Below are 13,629 nucleotides of genomic sequence, written 5' to 3' on the forward strand. Positions count from 1 at the left end.
TCTACGTCCGATGTAAACGCTTTTGAAAAAAACTACCTTTTCTACTTAAGCTCATTGCCCACTAGTATATTGTTTCAGATGCCAAGTGACAACGATCGTGGGCATTTATATTTCAAAAAGGGAACGATTAAAAATTAATCGGTGTCCACGGACATACCCACGCATGCCACGCACAAACATGGCGACCGCCCCGAACAAACATGGCGGGAGTTTGTTTACTCCTTTCCTCGAGAATTTTTAAACATTCTGCGCCGTCAGTGTGCGCTCAACTCCACTCCATCGCGTCAAACTCAACGCCATCCCTCACCTCGAAAGGTGACTTGAAGGGAGCGAGGAGCGACCGCGTGACTGTTCCTGAGTACGGAGGTGGGGGTGAGCCCCGCATTAAGATGGCAGCCGGCCATAGAGCCACGCGCAACAAGTACTAAACTGCAGCTTCGGGGCCTGCAGCGACTGGGAGAACAAAAATACAAAGGGCGTCGAGTGTTCCACCAAAAAACCAGAGGGGAAGAGCATAAGGCTTTGAATCTAAGCACAAGCTCATCCTCCCCCGACAACACACCAGTTCCCCTCACAAAGATGGCGGCCGGGAGGGAGCCTTTTCTATAATTACGATTTTTACGTTGTTGTACCATGTAACATCTGAAAGAAAGAGGCAGAAATCAACCAAAATATTCAATGGATAATATTAGAGGATCCGCGCTTTTAGCGAGGTAGAAGGATAGCTTTGCACAAGATTACTCTCGTTGCTGGCACACTGCACCCTGTTTTTGAGATTAAATCCAGACTTGTCACAATAATTTATTAGCCCCGGGCAACATCCAAGTCATAAGACACTGACGTCAGCCAACGAGCTAAAATATGAGAGATAATAGGAATTGCTAAATATGACACTGAACTTGGAACTTTATTCACAAGCCCGACTCCTAAAGATAGGGCAGTGTTTAAAAAAAAGAGTTGGACAATGAAAACTTGGGATGATGCCATTGGTATCCTGACTAAACCCCTCCTCCTCCTCCCTAATAGTAGGAGAGTCAACTAACAACCAGTAAGAAATAAGCACCATCCGGAAGTGATGCAAGGGGATTTGTTTTGAGACGAGCTGAAATAAAATGATGGGATCATCTACAGAGAGTCACAAGGTAATAACTCATTTCTTATATCCTGTTGTGTAGTACAGTGATGTGGGATGATGTGTCCGTATGTCGAGAATCCTTACACCCTTTAATACAAAGTCATTAGAATGTGGTTTAAGATGTTGCCAGCAACAGAGAGCCACAAGGTAATAAATAGTTCCTAGCTCCTTATAGTACAGTGCATGCAATATGGGATGTGGTTATTTACAGAAGATTGTAAGGTGATATTTTGTTCCTTAAATCCTACAGTAGAACAGCACTTTCATATGGTGTGGGATGTTGTTTTCTATGGTGAGTTATAAGGCAGTAATTTGCTTTTATGCCTGTAGTTCAGGGATGCTGTACAGTGTGAATTGTAATAATGAAGAAAGAGTCACAAGATGGTAACAACTTATTCTTCATGTAGTGTAGAACAGGAGCACTATAGTGTTGGGAGGGATCACGTGAAGAGAATTATAGGGAAATATGTTCATTGTAATTCATGTGCTACGGTGAAGAGTGAGGTCACTTGCAGAGAGTTACAAAATATTCACTTGTTTGTTATATGCTGTAACAAGGTGATTTACCAGAGCACTGAGGAAGGCTATCACTTTGCAGATATTAACTCGTATATATTGTACTACAACAATATACAGAATCAATTATTAATTAAAATAATTATAAAATAAAAATTAAAATAATTATTATTAATCAAGGATTAATTCTATTTTTACTAATATTAGCACCAACTATAAATTTGTATGAAATAGGGTCAGTGTTTATATGGTTATAAGGTTTGCCACTTCCAGCATTTTTTTTGTGTGTATTGTATGTATTGGTAAGGATACCTGAATGAATAGTTAGAGAAAATGTTGACATGTGGATACCTGTAGTTAGAGTAGGAATTGGTTACATGTAGTTGCAATCTTAATATTAGTGACTATCAGTATATTTAATGGTGAGTTACATACGGAGGTAACACTTGTGGATGTCTCAGTATATAGTTCCTCTTGTGATTCTTGTCATCATGAAATGTTATTATTACTAATGATACAGTAGCATACACTGATACAGCAGCGTGCTGTTAGTAGGCCAGATACTTTGTAACAAAAATAAGGGGAAAATCAGCAAAAGGATGATTTGTAGACTGCTCTCTTGATTATATTGATTCCAGATCATAATTTTGTGAGCACGTGTGTCAGGTGGTCCCAGTTTGATTGCAGTTTATTATCTTGTGTATGTTCAGGAAATCCTTTTTTGTTTTTGACATAAGAGTGCATTTAACAAATATTCCAGAATTTTAATGAAGATCATGACAATCTGTTTCACTGAGAGCAGGAAATCTTGGCCTGCACTTAAAGGGTGTAAATTTGAATATTGGTCAATGAAAACAATATTTCACTAAGTGAGTGGTTGACCTTTCGAGCAGGGTCCCTAAGAGACAGTCAAAGCAGTTACTGTTGATTCATTCTGTTAGAAATAGAATGCACAAATCAGAAATATCCCTTTCAGAGTGTGAAAGAGTTTTTTTTTCATTTTCAAACTTCATTCAAGGGATGTGGGTATTGCTGGCTGGACCAGCATTTATTGTCCATCCTTGAGAGGATGGTAGTGAGCTGCCTTCCTGAATCATAGCAGTCCATTTGTTGAAAGTACACCAGAGTACCAAGAGGGAAAGAATTCCAGGATTTTGACCCAGTGACACTGAAGCTGTGGTGGTATATTTCCAAGTCAGGGTAGTGAGTTGCTTAGAGAGGCATGGGTGAGGGGGGAAGATCTTGCAGGTGGTGGTGCTGCAATGTATCTGCTGCCCTTGCCCTTCTCAATGGTAATAGTTGGGCATCTGGAAGGTGCTATCCAAAGAACCTTAGTAAGGAGCTGCAGTGCATCATATCAAGAGAAGGCCATGGCTAGCAAATAATTGGGGAGGAAATGAGCAAGTCAAACGTGAAAAGCCAGTGGACATGATTACTTGGATTTCCAGAAGGACTTCGACAAGGTGCCATGCAGGAGGGTGCTAAGTAAGAAAAGACCCCATAACGTTAGGGCCAAATTTCTGGCCTTGATAGGGGATTGCCTGACTGGCTGAAGGCAGAGAGCAGGGATAAAGGGATCTTTTTCAGGGTGGCAGCAGTGTCCCGTAGAGTTCGGCAAGTGTCAGTGTTGGGACCACAACTATTCGTGTTATACATTTTAACAATCTGGATGAAAGAACTGAGGATGTTGTTGCTAGCTTTCAGATGACTGAAAGATAGTGTTGAGGGAGGAGGGAGGCTAAGAATGACCTGGGCAGGCTAGGAGAGTGGATAAGGTGGCAGATGGAATACAATGTGGGAGGGTGTGAAGTTATGCACTTTGGTAGGAAAAATCGAAGCATAGACTATTTTCTAAATGAGGAAAGGCTTCAGAAATCTGAAGCACTAATGAACTTGGGAGTTCTAGTTCAGGATTCTGTCAAAGTTAACATGCAGGTTCAGTTAGGAAGGGAACTGTAATGTTTGTGGTCCCTTTTTTTTGGACTCCAGTAAATATGTTCTGCTAGGTGTGAAATGCCTGCTGAAAGGGACCTGCAATTCTTTTTCCTTTTGTGAAAACTTGCTCTATAAGGCACTTTGAACCAAACCTCATGTTCAAAATGGACATCCCATTCTGTGCATTAAATTGAAATCACATTTGATCTTATTTTCAAACCTGCGAGCTTCAATACCTGCAACTCTGCTGAGAGGCCAAATGTTTATTTCCACCCACTATTCCTTTCAGCAAGTCAATTGTATTTGTGCCCGCAGTGAAACCTGAGCATGTCTGTAAGGCTCGGAGGGTAAACGCACTATTCTCAGGGAAAGTGAGCAACTCAAGTCTGTGAAGATCCTTGCCTTCTGTTACCTGGCAATATGCAATTAGTTCGACCTCGGCTGGTACAGGAACACAGAAGTCAAAGTTGGTCTGGTATGTATTACGCCGGGGATGGAAAGAAAGTGCAGCGGGATCCTGATGAACATTGAGGATCCATCTTTATAGCTGGCTGGCGAGTATGGAATAGGCAAAGTGGCAACTGTCCCCATGGCTAATAGCTGAATTCTTACATGAAAGATAGTTTCCGACAGGCGATAATGAGCCTGTTTCTCAACATTGCTGATCAACCAACAGAAAGGAAGATATAATGTATTTGGCCTTGGATAAGCCCAAACATTTCAAAAAATAAAATTCATGGGGCGTACTGTCGACCTCTCTTGTAAAATTTGTTTTCTAATCCTAACTGCCCTTGAAGGTGTAGTCCATGTGGTATAGGCACAACCCACCTTGTATAGTGCAAGGTACGTTATAATGAGAGGGCTTATTAGCAGCATATTTCACAGATCAGTGGACAATAGTGTTGTGAAGTTAGGTGGAGTACTTGTGGATTGAAAGGCAGGATGTTAGAATTTATTTGTAAAATGATGAGGGGAAGAGTGCGTGGTGCCTTTAAAAGATGAAGTGTTTTTTCTAGTCTCAGGCATTTTCTTTTAAAATCTCTGTGAGCAGCAGCAGGCACAGAGAGTTCCTGAAATTGAAACATTTTGTATCAAAAGGCTGTATGGTGGGCAACCCAGGCAGTAGACTTGTTTTCCCAGAGATAATGGGAACTGCAGATGCTGGAGAATTCCAAGATAATAAAATGTGAGGCTGGATGAACACAGCAGGCCCTCTCTGATGAAGGGTCTAGGCCCGAAACGTCAGCTTTTGTGCTCCTGAGATGCTGCTTGGCCTGCTGTGTTCATCCAGCCTCACATTTTATAGTCTTGTTTTCCCATTAGGGTAACCAGTTTGAATCAGCCAATTAATTTAAACCAGGCACTTAGAGTAAAAACCAGTTAAATTTAAATCTGATCGTTTGGACAACCTAAGGCCAATGTTATTGTACGAAATTGATTTTCCATCAAGGATATAAAAGAAGAGAGTATTTGAAAATCAATGTGAGGAAAAACTGCCATCTGTTAGAGTTAACAACCAGCAGCCCTAAAGAGAATAATGTCTCAAAATAATCATCATTTGACTAACGGTACCACAGTAGTCTTAACTCATATATTCCTGACACAAGAATTTGATGGAGAAAGGCGTTCCTGACTGAAGGAGAGTGTAGAAGGCACAGAACATTGCTGAAGATGTAATTTCGAGAGATTAAGTTTTAAAACTCTCTTTTTAATTAATTTGGTTTTTATATATGTGGGATTTATATTTATTGGAACAGCATACCATTGCAATTTTGTTTTATTTGGGAATAGTTAACAATTGAGGGGGATTTGTTCAGTTTGTTAGTAGTTCTGTTAACTTTTTCACTGTTAGATAAGTAAACTGTTACTTGTTGATTATAAAGTGACTGTCAGAAGTTCATTTCATTTAACTTCCCCTTTATAGCAGCTTGAGGGTGAGAGGTAGTCGATACCACTTTTCACACTACTTTTAGTAGATTTGAGAGTGGGACGAGCCCTCTGGGTGTTTCAGTTTTAATTATCAGTGGGGTGGGAGTATCAACGTCTGTTTCATGACTGTAGTCACCCTTGTAAAGGTCACTTTACCCAGCGATGGATTCAGACATGGAGAAGGGATATCAGGACAGATATTTATTTTGCAGCTTGCTGTACGTCTTTGTGCAATGTAAAGGTCTGGACCGAGTACCAAGCAGACATCTCCACATCGAGGCTAGTTAACCTCTTACCTTGTCAATGTTATGTTTAACCGTTTTGGGAAAAATTCCATTATTACCAATAATATGAGAACGATAGTGCAAAATGACCAATCTGGTACAATAACTGAGTTCATGCTTCTGTTTGGCTTGATTATTTTGTTTGAAAAATTTTGGTTATAGCTGTGTGAAAAGGGCCTTGTTGGGAACCAGGAGCCAAGATTTAAGGTTGTTTTTTGTATTTGCAGTGGAAGATTTTGTTTTGTTAATGCTATTTCTTGGCACGGGGGTTTATTGGCTTAGGTAACAATACAGCTCATGTACAGTTCCAACAGCACAATTCCAATATGGCTGAGATAGATCAGGGAGTGGAAGACATTGGCAAATTCAAATTCTCAAAGAGCCCAAAGTTGAGACTTGAACTCATCTTCTCTGGGTTATCATTGCAGGACCCTAAATTACTGGTCCAATGCTGATTACTGAGAGGTTAGTTTCCTGTTGCATGATGGTTAGTAGCTTTTCCTACTTGTCTATATTAGTGCAATTTGGCATGATTGCCAGAGAACAATTACTTGACCCAAGGATGAGGAACAGGATGCTGTGCACTCTTGACATGCAGCATTCCAGGTGAGATGTTATACCAACATGTTACATACCAGATACCTTCAACATGCTGTGGTCATGGTATGGGTTTTGTCTTGCAGGTCGTCTTTGAAAAGGAGGGTGTGTTTCTGCACACGAGCACGAAACGGAATAATGACCAAGATACGCTGATCCCTGGGGTGATCCGGATCCTAGAGAAGGTGAGGAGCTACGTTGCATGCATTCCGCAGCAAAGTGCCGAAAATTCCAGCAATTTCAGTCATTGGCAGACTTTGCAAAAAATAGCAATACAGACAACTTTAAGAAAATAGGAGCTGGAGTAGGCCGTTCAGCCCTTCAGATCTGTTCTGCCTTTCTACATCATGGCTGATCATCTACTGTAATTCCACTTTCCTATGCTAACTTCACACCCATGAGGTCACAAATGTGTAGAAATCTATCAAACTCTGTCTCGAATCCATTCAATGACTGAGGTCGCTCATTCCTCCTGCCCAGAGGATTCCAATGATTCTTCACTCTTGGAGTAAGAAATCCTTCTTCCTCTTGTTCCTGAATGGCTTGCCTTTTACTGTGATACTGTGGCCTCCTGTTGATGTCCTCCTGTAGAAATTCTGTAAGCCTCATTGAGGTTGTCTCCCATTCCTCTAAACTCTAGAGGATATGGGGCTGGTCTCCTCAGCAGCTTGTATGCTTTGGGGAAAACAGAGTGCATTCAATTTGGATAACTTTCTCAAAAGGCTAGGATGGGCTGTTGGGCTGAAAGGCCTCCTTCCATTGCGTTAGAATTCTGTGAACAGAAATAATGGAGAAACTTGATTTATTATTGAAACTAGAGTGAAGGCACTTCAAACTTATTCTAATGGTTATTTGTTCTTGTTTCGCAGGGTCATGATACTGTGATGGAGTGGACCCCAATCAGTGAGAGCGGGGAGCATCCCCAATTCCTGCATTCCAAAAAGGTACTTCTCCAGGGGCCATGTGTGCAGTACAAGTCTATTAGAAAAAAGTTTGGGGACAGTATGACTCATGAAATGGTTGCAACGTAGGAGGCCATTCAGCCCATCATACCCATATTAATCACTGTGGGAGAAACTCCGCTAGTCCCCCTCCTCTGCCTTTCCTTCGTAGCCCTTTGAAAAGTTTCTTTCTTTTGCAATAATGGTCCAACACTCTGTTGAATGTCTTGTTTGAATCTCCCTCCATTAACTCTCAGAATTGGGGAAAGCTCTCTGCTGTTTGGAGTCATGCCTGGCACATAAGAAGATTATTGTGGTTGTTGGACGTTAGTCATTTCAGCTCCAGGACATCTCTGAAGACGTTCCTCAAGGTAGTATTCTAGGCCCAACCATCTTCAACTGCATCATCAATGACCTCCACTCCAACAGAGGGCCAGAAATGGAGATGTTCACCGATGATTGCACAACATTCAGATCCATTTGCAACCCCAGGATACTAAAATAGTTATTGTCCAAAATGTAGCAAAACCTGAACAAATACCCAGAGGTAGGCTGAAAAGTGGCAAATAAAATACATACCGTATTCATGCCACAAAATGACCATCTTCAACAAGAGACAATCTATTGGCCCTTGACATTCAATGGCATTACCATTACTGAATCCACGAACATTATGGGGTTACAGTTGATGGCAACAACCTGCACATGCAATCTTTCAATGTAGAGAGCCTGTTATTGCTACTGTTAGTATAGAGTCCTGGCTGACTAGGAAATCCTCCTGCTTCTTTGGCCTACCAATCATATCAGGAGGCTAATATTTGCTAATGAACATCTTTGCCTCCCTTGTGTCATATCTTCCATAGCAGTCAATTCCTTAGGTGCCACTTGAATCCAGAGTTTCTTGCCCAGCAGTAGGACACTGCTCACTGCCTCGCAAGATCCTCTTGAAGAGCACGTAGCTTAGTTCTCATGATCCTGGCTAGGAGCTATGTCAGATGGTTTCATTTATTTGTTCCTGTTCTCACCATTTTCACTATTCTTTTCCAGGATTCCACTGTGAATGGGGTCAGTCATACTGAGGAGGAGCTGTTTGACCCAGGTTACGAACCTGATTGGGCCGTCATCAGCACAGTAGGGTCAAGGACACGCCCACTGGAGGATATGCGTGGTAAGAGATGCTGTCTTTTCTTACTGTGATGCATTCAATTTTCTTTCATGTGTATCTCACTCTAGTCAAGATGAAGTATTGACACCAAGCATCAGATACTACTGTCAAGTACAGTGATCTCCAGAATGCTACAAATGCATTGTGGTGTTCCAATGATGTATCTCAACCCATATTTCAAGTACCCAAGGCTATTCTGCCAATCATGCCTGTACTGGCCTCGCACAAGTGTAAACCAGTTTGTTTTTCTTGCTTGTTTCTCCCCTTCACACATTTATCCAGTTTCCTTTTGAAAATTACCATCAAAACTGCTTACCTTTCAGACAACAAAGTGTAGAGCTGGATGAACACAGCAGGCCAAGCAGCATCTTAGGAGCCAGCTCTACTCTTTGTTATCTCAGATTCTCCAGCATCTGCAGTTCTTGTTATCTCTGATACAGTTACCTTTCAGATAGTTTGTACAAGATTGTTGCAACCCTGCCGTGTTTAAAAGTGAACCCATTCCACAAACCACCCCGCTCCCCCCCCCACCGCCGCTTATTTGTTTTGCTGATTGTCTTAAACCCACCTCCTCTGGTTGCCATTCCTCCAAATGAAAACAATTTCTCCTCACTTAATTAACCAAAACCCTTCTTAATTTGAAGTAACTATGGTAAACCTCCCTTCAAAATACAAAATCCTGTGGGTTTCTCTGTATGAGATTATGAACAGTTCATACCATGGGGAAGTTCCTACTGGAAACAGGAAGAATGAGCTTCTGAGAGCCAGGTTAGAATGGAAACCACATGTAAACATGCTCTTTTAAGGAAATGATATTTTGGTTTTTTTTCAGTGAGGGTATAAGTTTTGTAAATTTTACAGGCAGCGACAAGATCAATTCCGTTAAGGTGTAATTGCCAGAGCAATCTATTTACTTTAAAGTTTGTGTGTTTTGAATGTTACTTACATAGATGTGGACATCTGATAAATCCTTACAGGGTGCAGATCTATTGGATATTCTGTTCAGAAATCCACCAGCCCTAGTTAGGTGAAAGAGATTGATAACAAAATGTTCTTATTTACTTATCTCCACATGCTGGGCAGAAGTTTCAAAGAGCTCCCTATAACTAACTCAAGTAATTGTAGATAGCCCATGTATTCATAAAAGCAGGGGTTGTATATCGGCGGGAGAGTGTAATTGAATTACAAAAACCTGTAAGTCTCTCTGCCGGTAGAATTAGCTACAGTTCCAGTGGATCCGTAGGCACTAGAAAACAGGAGCAGGATGATCTATGAGGTTATATGCTGTCGAATAGCATGCAATCCATTCCTGTTTTGGTACTTGCGTAAAAGAATACTTGTGATGTGCTGGTAGGGACCCAGGGAATTGTGCTTTACATGGTGGACATATATTGGATGTGTTCTGTGAAGTAGTTGACTTGTTCACTGGCTTCTTTTCATTATTCATTCGCTGGGTGAGAACTTCACTATCTAAGCCAGCATTTTAAACCCATCCCTGATTGCCCAGAGGGCAGTTAAGAGTCAACCACATTGCTGTGGGCCTGGAGTCATGTGTAGGCCAGACCAGGCAAGGATGACTGTTTCCTTCCCTAAAAGACATCTGTGAGCCAGATGGGTTTTTCTTGAAAATCAACAGCAGTTTCATGGCTAATTCTAAATTTAACTTTTTTTACATTCTTAATTCTATTTTTTAAAAATTTAATTCAAATTTCATCATCTGCCTTGGCAGGATTTGAACCCAGGTCTCTTGGACATTACCTGGATCTCTGGATTACTGAAAATGACTCTAGACCATTGCCTCCCCTAATGCCTACAGGGCATTCAACTTGAGGGATCCACCTTTAGTTGAATTAGATTTTCTTTTTCTTTCTAGAGTTGTAATTAGCCACAGTTCCATCTACTAAGTTTGGTCCTGTAACCTATGTGCATTAGAGGGTTGTGTTACAGTATTAATGGTCAGAGCTGTGAGTGTCTATATGGCAAATAGTCTTCAAACTATTCTTGTTCATGACTACTTGTGTGATTAGACAACAAGGACCCTTAGAGATTAGAGAAAAAGGCAAATTGACCAAAATTTAGGATGCATGTGTTTTGTGCTAGAATTGACTTCATGAGCCGAATGGTTCCTTTTCTTTACTGATGGCTAGTTTCTGTTCAATGAGCATGTCTTTTTTTTATTTTGTCTGCCCTTCAGCTGCCACCCGGTCCTCCGAAGTCAGCAGCAAGTGGGCATTCTCTCTCAGTCTATCTGAACTCAAATCCATTCGGAAAAACAAGCCTGGCTTGGGTTGGTCGTACCTCATCTTCATCACCAAGGAAGGAATCTCCTTCCCAGCTCTTCATTTCCATGGTGGTGGCACCAGAGCCTTACTGAAGTGTCTGTGTAAATATGTCGTCCTGGCCACGTGAGTATAAAACTCCTCCCTCGCACTGTGGGCCATTGGAGTTCTTAAACTGTACTCTCACAGTAAACCGCAGAAATCAGACTGGCAATGAAATGTTACCAGGACAAGTACAAGTCGCTTCTTATTTGTTGAGCCATCTCCTTCTATCCTCAAATGTGTTGCTACATTTATTGGGTAGAGCCAATGCCTATGTTGACATTCACTGAATAGAGCAACACTTTGGAGTAGGGAGAAGAAAAATACTGATTGGGTTTGCTCTCCTGTCTGGTGTGTAGAAGCCCCCACTCTGGTAACAATCAACTGTTGCTTTTCACGTTATCAGATCATTACCAATAGCCCCAGCACTGTCCCCAGTGATGAAGAGGATTACTGCCAGAATTTGCTGTGAATCTTGGGTTTGATTGTACACATTGCTGAGCTACAGGCTTGCTGTTGCGGTTTTTCAACAGTATTCATTGATTTTCTTTTTCGGCAGTTCCAAGAAGGACCCTCGTCTTTATCTGATCTATTCTCACGACTCTCATGCCTTATCCCAATCCTTTGACGAGTTGCAGCTATTCGATGAGCATTCATCAGACTTGGTGTCTGTGAGTAATTATATCTGTTTTGATTACTTTTTTTTAATGCCCTTGTGGTGGATTAACCAATGCGTTCAATGAGATCTTTCAGAATACAGGAGAATTCTCAGTAATTGTGGATTGGATTGACCATAAAATACCAGTACTACAGATACATAATTTTCTTTTCATTAGAAATAAAACATTTAGATAAATTTATTACTTATCAGGATGACATTTCTACATTGCTGAAAAAAGAAACACGTTGCCAAATCTCTTCATCTATCAGAACACAAGAATGCCAAATTTCAAGTGATCACAACAATTTATATCACAGAGAAAAAGGGTGCTGATTGTTGGCAAGTTGCACTGGCTGAGGTGTTGCCACAGAGAATGCAATGGGAGCTATGTGTTCCACAGGCTCTCAGATAATTCAAAAAAGGTGCAAGGCCTTTGGATGTTCATTCCCTAGTCTAGATCACCCCACAACCATGACTCTAATCACAATCAAATCATAGTCATTTACAACAATTTTGTGTTGTGTAACTTGTTTTCCTTATTGAGAGTGCTCCATGCATTCAGATATAGTACCGAGGTTGCTTTTAATAGAATCCCAACAAGCCCACACCAATTCTTCAAAGAGCGTCCCACCCAGACTCGCCTCTCTACCCAATCCCTGTAATCTTGCATAGCTAATTCACCTAATTTACACATCCCTGGAAATAATAGGCAATTTATCATGGCCAATCCACCTAACCTGCAGATCTTTGGTCTGTGGGAGGAAACCAGAGCACTCGGAAGAAACCCGCACAGACATGGAGAATGTGCAAACTCCACACAGACAGTTGTCTAGGGTGGAGTTGACCCCGAGTCCCTGCTGAGCCACCATGCCATGTCCTTTAAACACTTTCAAATATTTTTTGAGTCCTTATTTGCAGCTAGCCTTGCACTTTTTTGCTTTCTACTTTTCTACTCTTTACCTTTGTTTCCCTCACTCTTGTCCCCCCCACTTAGGTTCCTACGCTGCCGTCACTCTAGCTTCAAGACTCCATCACAGTTCTATGATTGCTCTCAGTCCTTCTGAAGCTCAACTTGCCCACCATATACAGATTCCATCTTCCCCAGAAGTGGGCTGAATGTGTCTAGCATCTAAAACCTTCCCTCCTGCATCGTACCTCCTGCCATGCATTCATTGGTCTAATCTCTTATTCCTGATGCCTCTGGTACACTGCACTGAGATTAATCCTTTGAATACCACCTTTTGGTGTGTATTTTTTAAAAATTTCTTTCCTAGCTGCCTATATTCTGCATGCAGGACTCCTCGTCAGTAACAAATGATAGATATGACCACAATCTCTGGATATTCTCCCTCCCTCATCAAAATGCCCTGCAGCTGTTCTGTGATATCCTCAACCCTGGTTCTGTGGGGGCAGCAAACTATTCTACATCATGTCTCTGGCTGTAGAAACATTTTATTCCCTTGAAATAGAATGTCCACTCACCATATCTGTATGATATGGGCAGCTCAGTGTTTAGTATTGCTGCCTCACAGCCCATGGACCTGGGTTCGATTTCACTCTCATGCAACTGTCTGTGTGCAGTTTGCACATTCTCCACTTGTCTGCGGGTTCCAGTTTCCCCCTGCAGTCCAAAGATGTACAGGTTAGGTGAAGTAGTCGTGGGAAATGCTGAGTTACAGGGATAGGGTAGAGTAGCGAGCCTGGATGGGATGTTCTTCAGAGGTCAGTGTGGACTCGATGGGCCAAATGGCTAGCTTCCACGATGTAGGGATTCTATGATCCTCCCTCCCACCCCAACACCTTCCCGTATAATTGAGCCATTCCTGGTACTACGGACAATGGCTCTCACTACAATCCCTAAGAACCCACTTCCCCAGCAGTATCCAAAATTAAAAATCTGTTGGAGAGGCAGATATCCACATAGGACTCCTGTTTTACCTGCCTGGTACTTTTACTCTATTAATTAATCACCTACTCCCCTTCTGCCTGTGCACTCTTTACCTGCAACGTAACCACCTTGCTATACATGCTGTCCCTGATGTTCTAAGTCATGTGCATACGCTAGTGATCTCAGCCAGCGCTCCAGATCGAAATGTACATTTTCAGTAGCTGTAGCTGGAGACACTTCCTGCACACACGGTCACC

At 41.7% G+C, this 13,629-nt stretch overlaps 1 protein-coding gene across 2 annotated transcripts in view; it reads left to right on the forward strand.

The window, feature by feature from the left end:
* Positions 1 to 189: 189 nt before the first annotated feature.
* Positions 190 to 13,629, forward strand: part of tbc1d17 (TBC1 domain family, member 17) — a 41,492-nt gene continuing 28,052 nt past the window's right edge. The window contains exons 1-6 of one of the 2 annotated variants that reach the window (XM_048521527.2): positions 190 to 1,142; positions 6,483 to 6,581; positions 7,266 to 7,340; positions 8,385 to 8,505; positions 10,697 to 10,907; positions 11,383 to 11,494. In XM_048521527.2, coding sequence (XP_048377484.1) covers positions 1,113 to 1,142; positions 6,483 to 6,581; positions 7,266 to 7,340; positions 8,385 to 8,505; positions 10,697 to 10,907; positions 11,383 to 11,494 — 648 coding nt within the window. In that variant the 5' untranslated portion in view covers positions 190 to 1,112. The other variant, XM_048521526.2, reaches the window with a different exon arrangement.

The sequence above is a fragment of the Stegostoma tigrinum genome, chromosome 38 (assembly GCF_030684315.1).
Source record: "Stegostoma tigrinum isolate sSteTig4 chromosome 38, sSteTig4.hap1, whole genome shotgun sequence".
Lineage (NCBI taxonomy): Eukaryota > Metazoa > Chordata > Chondrichthyes > Orectolobiformes > Stegostomatidae > Stegostoma > Stegostoma tigrinum.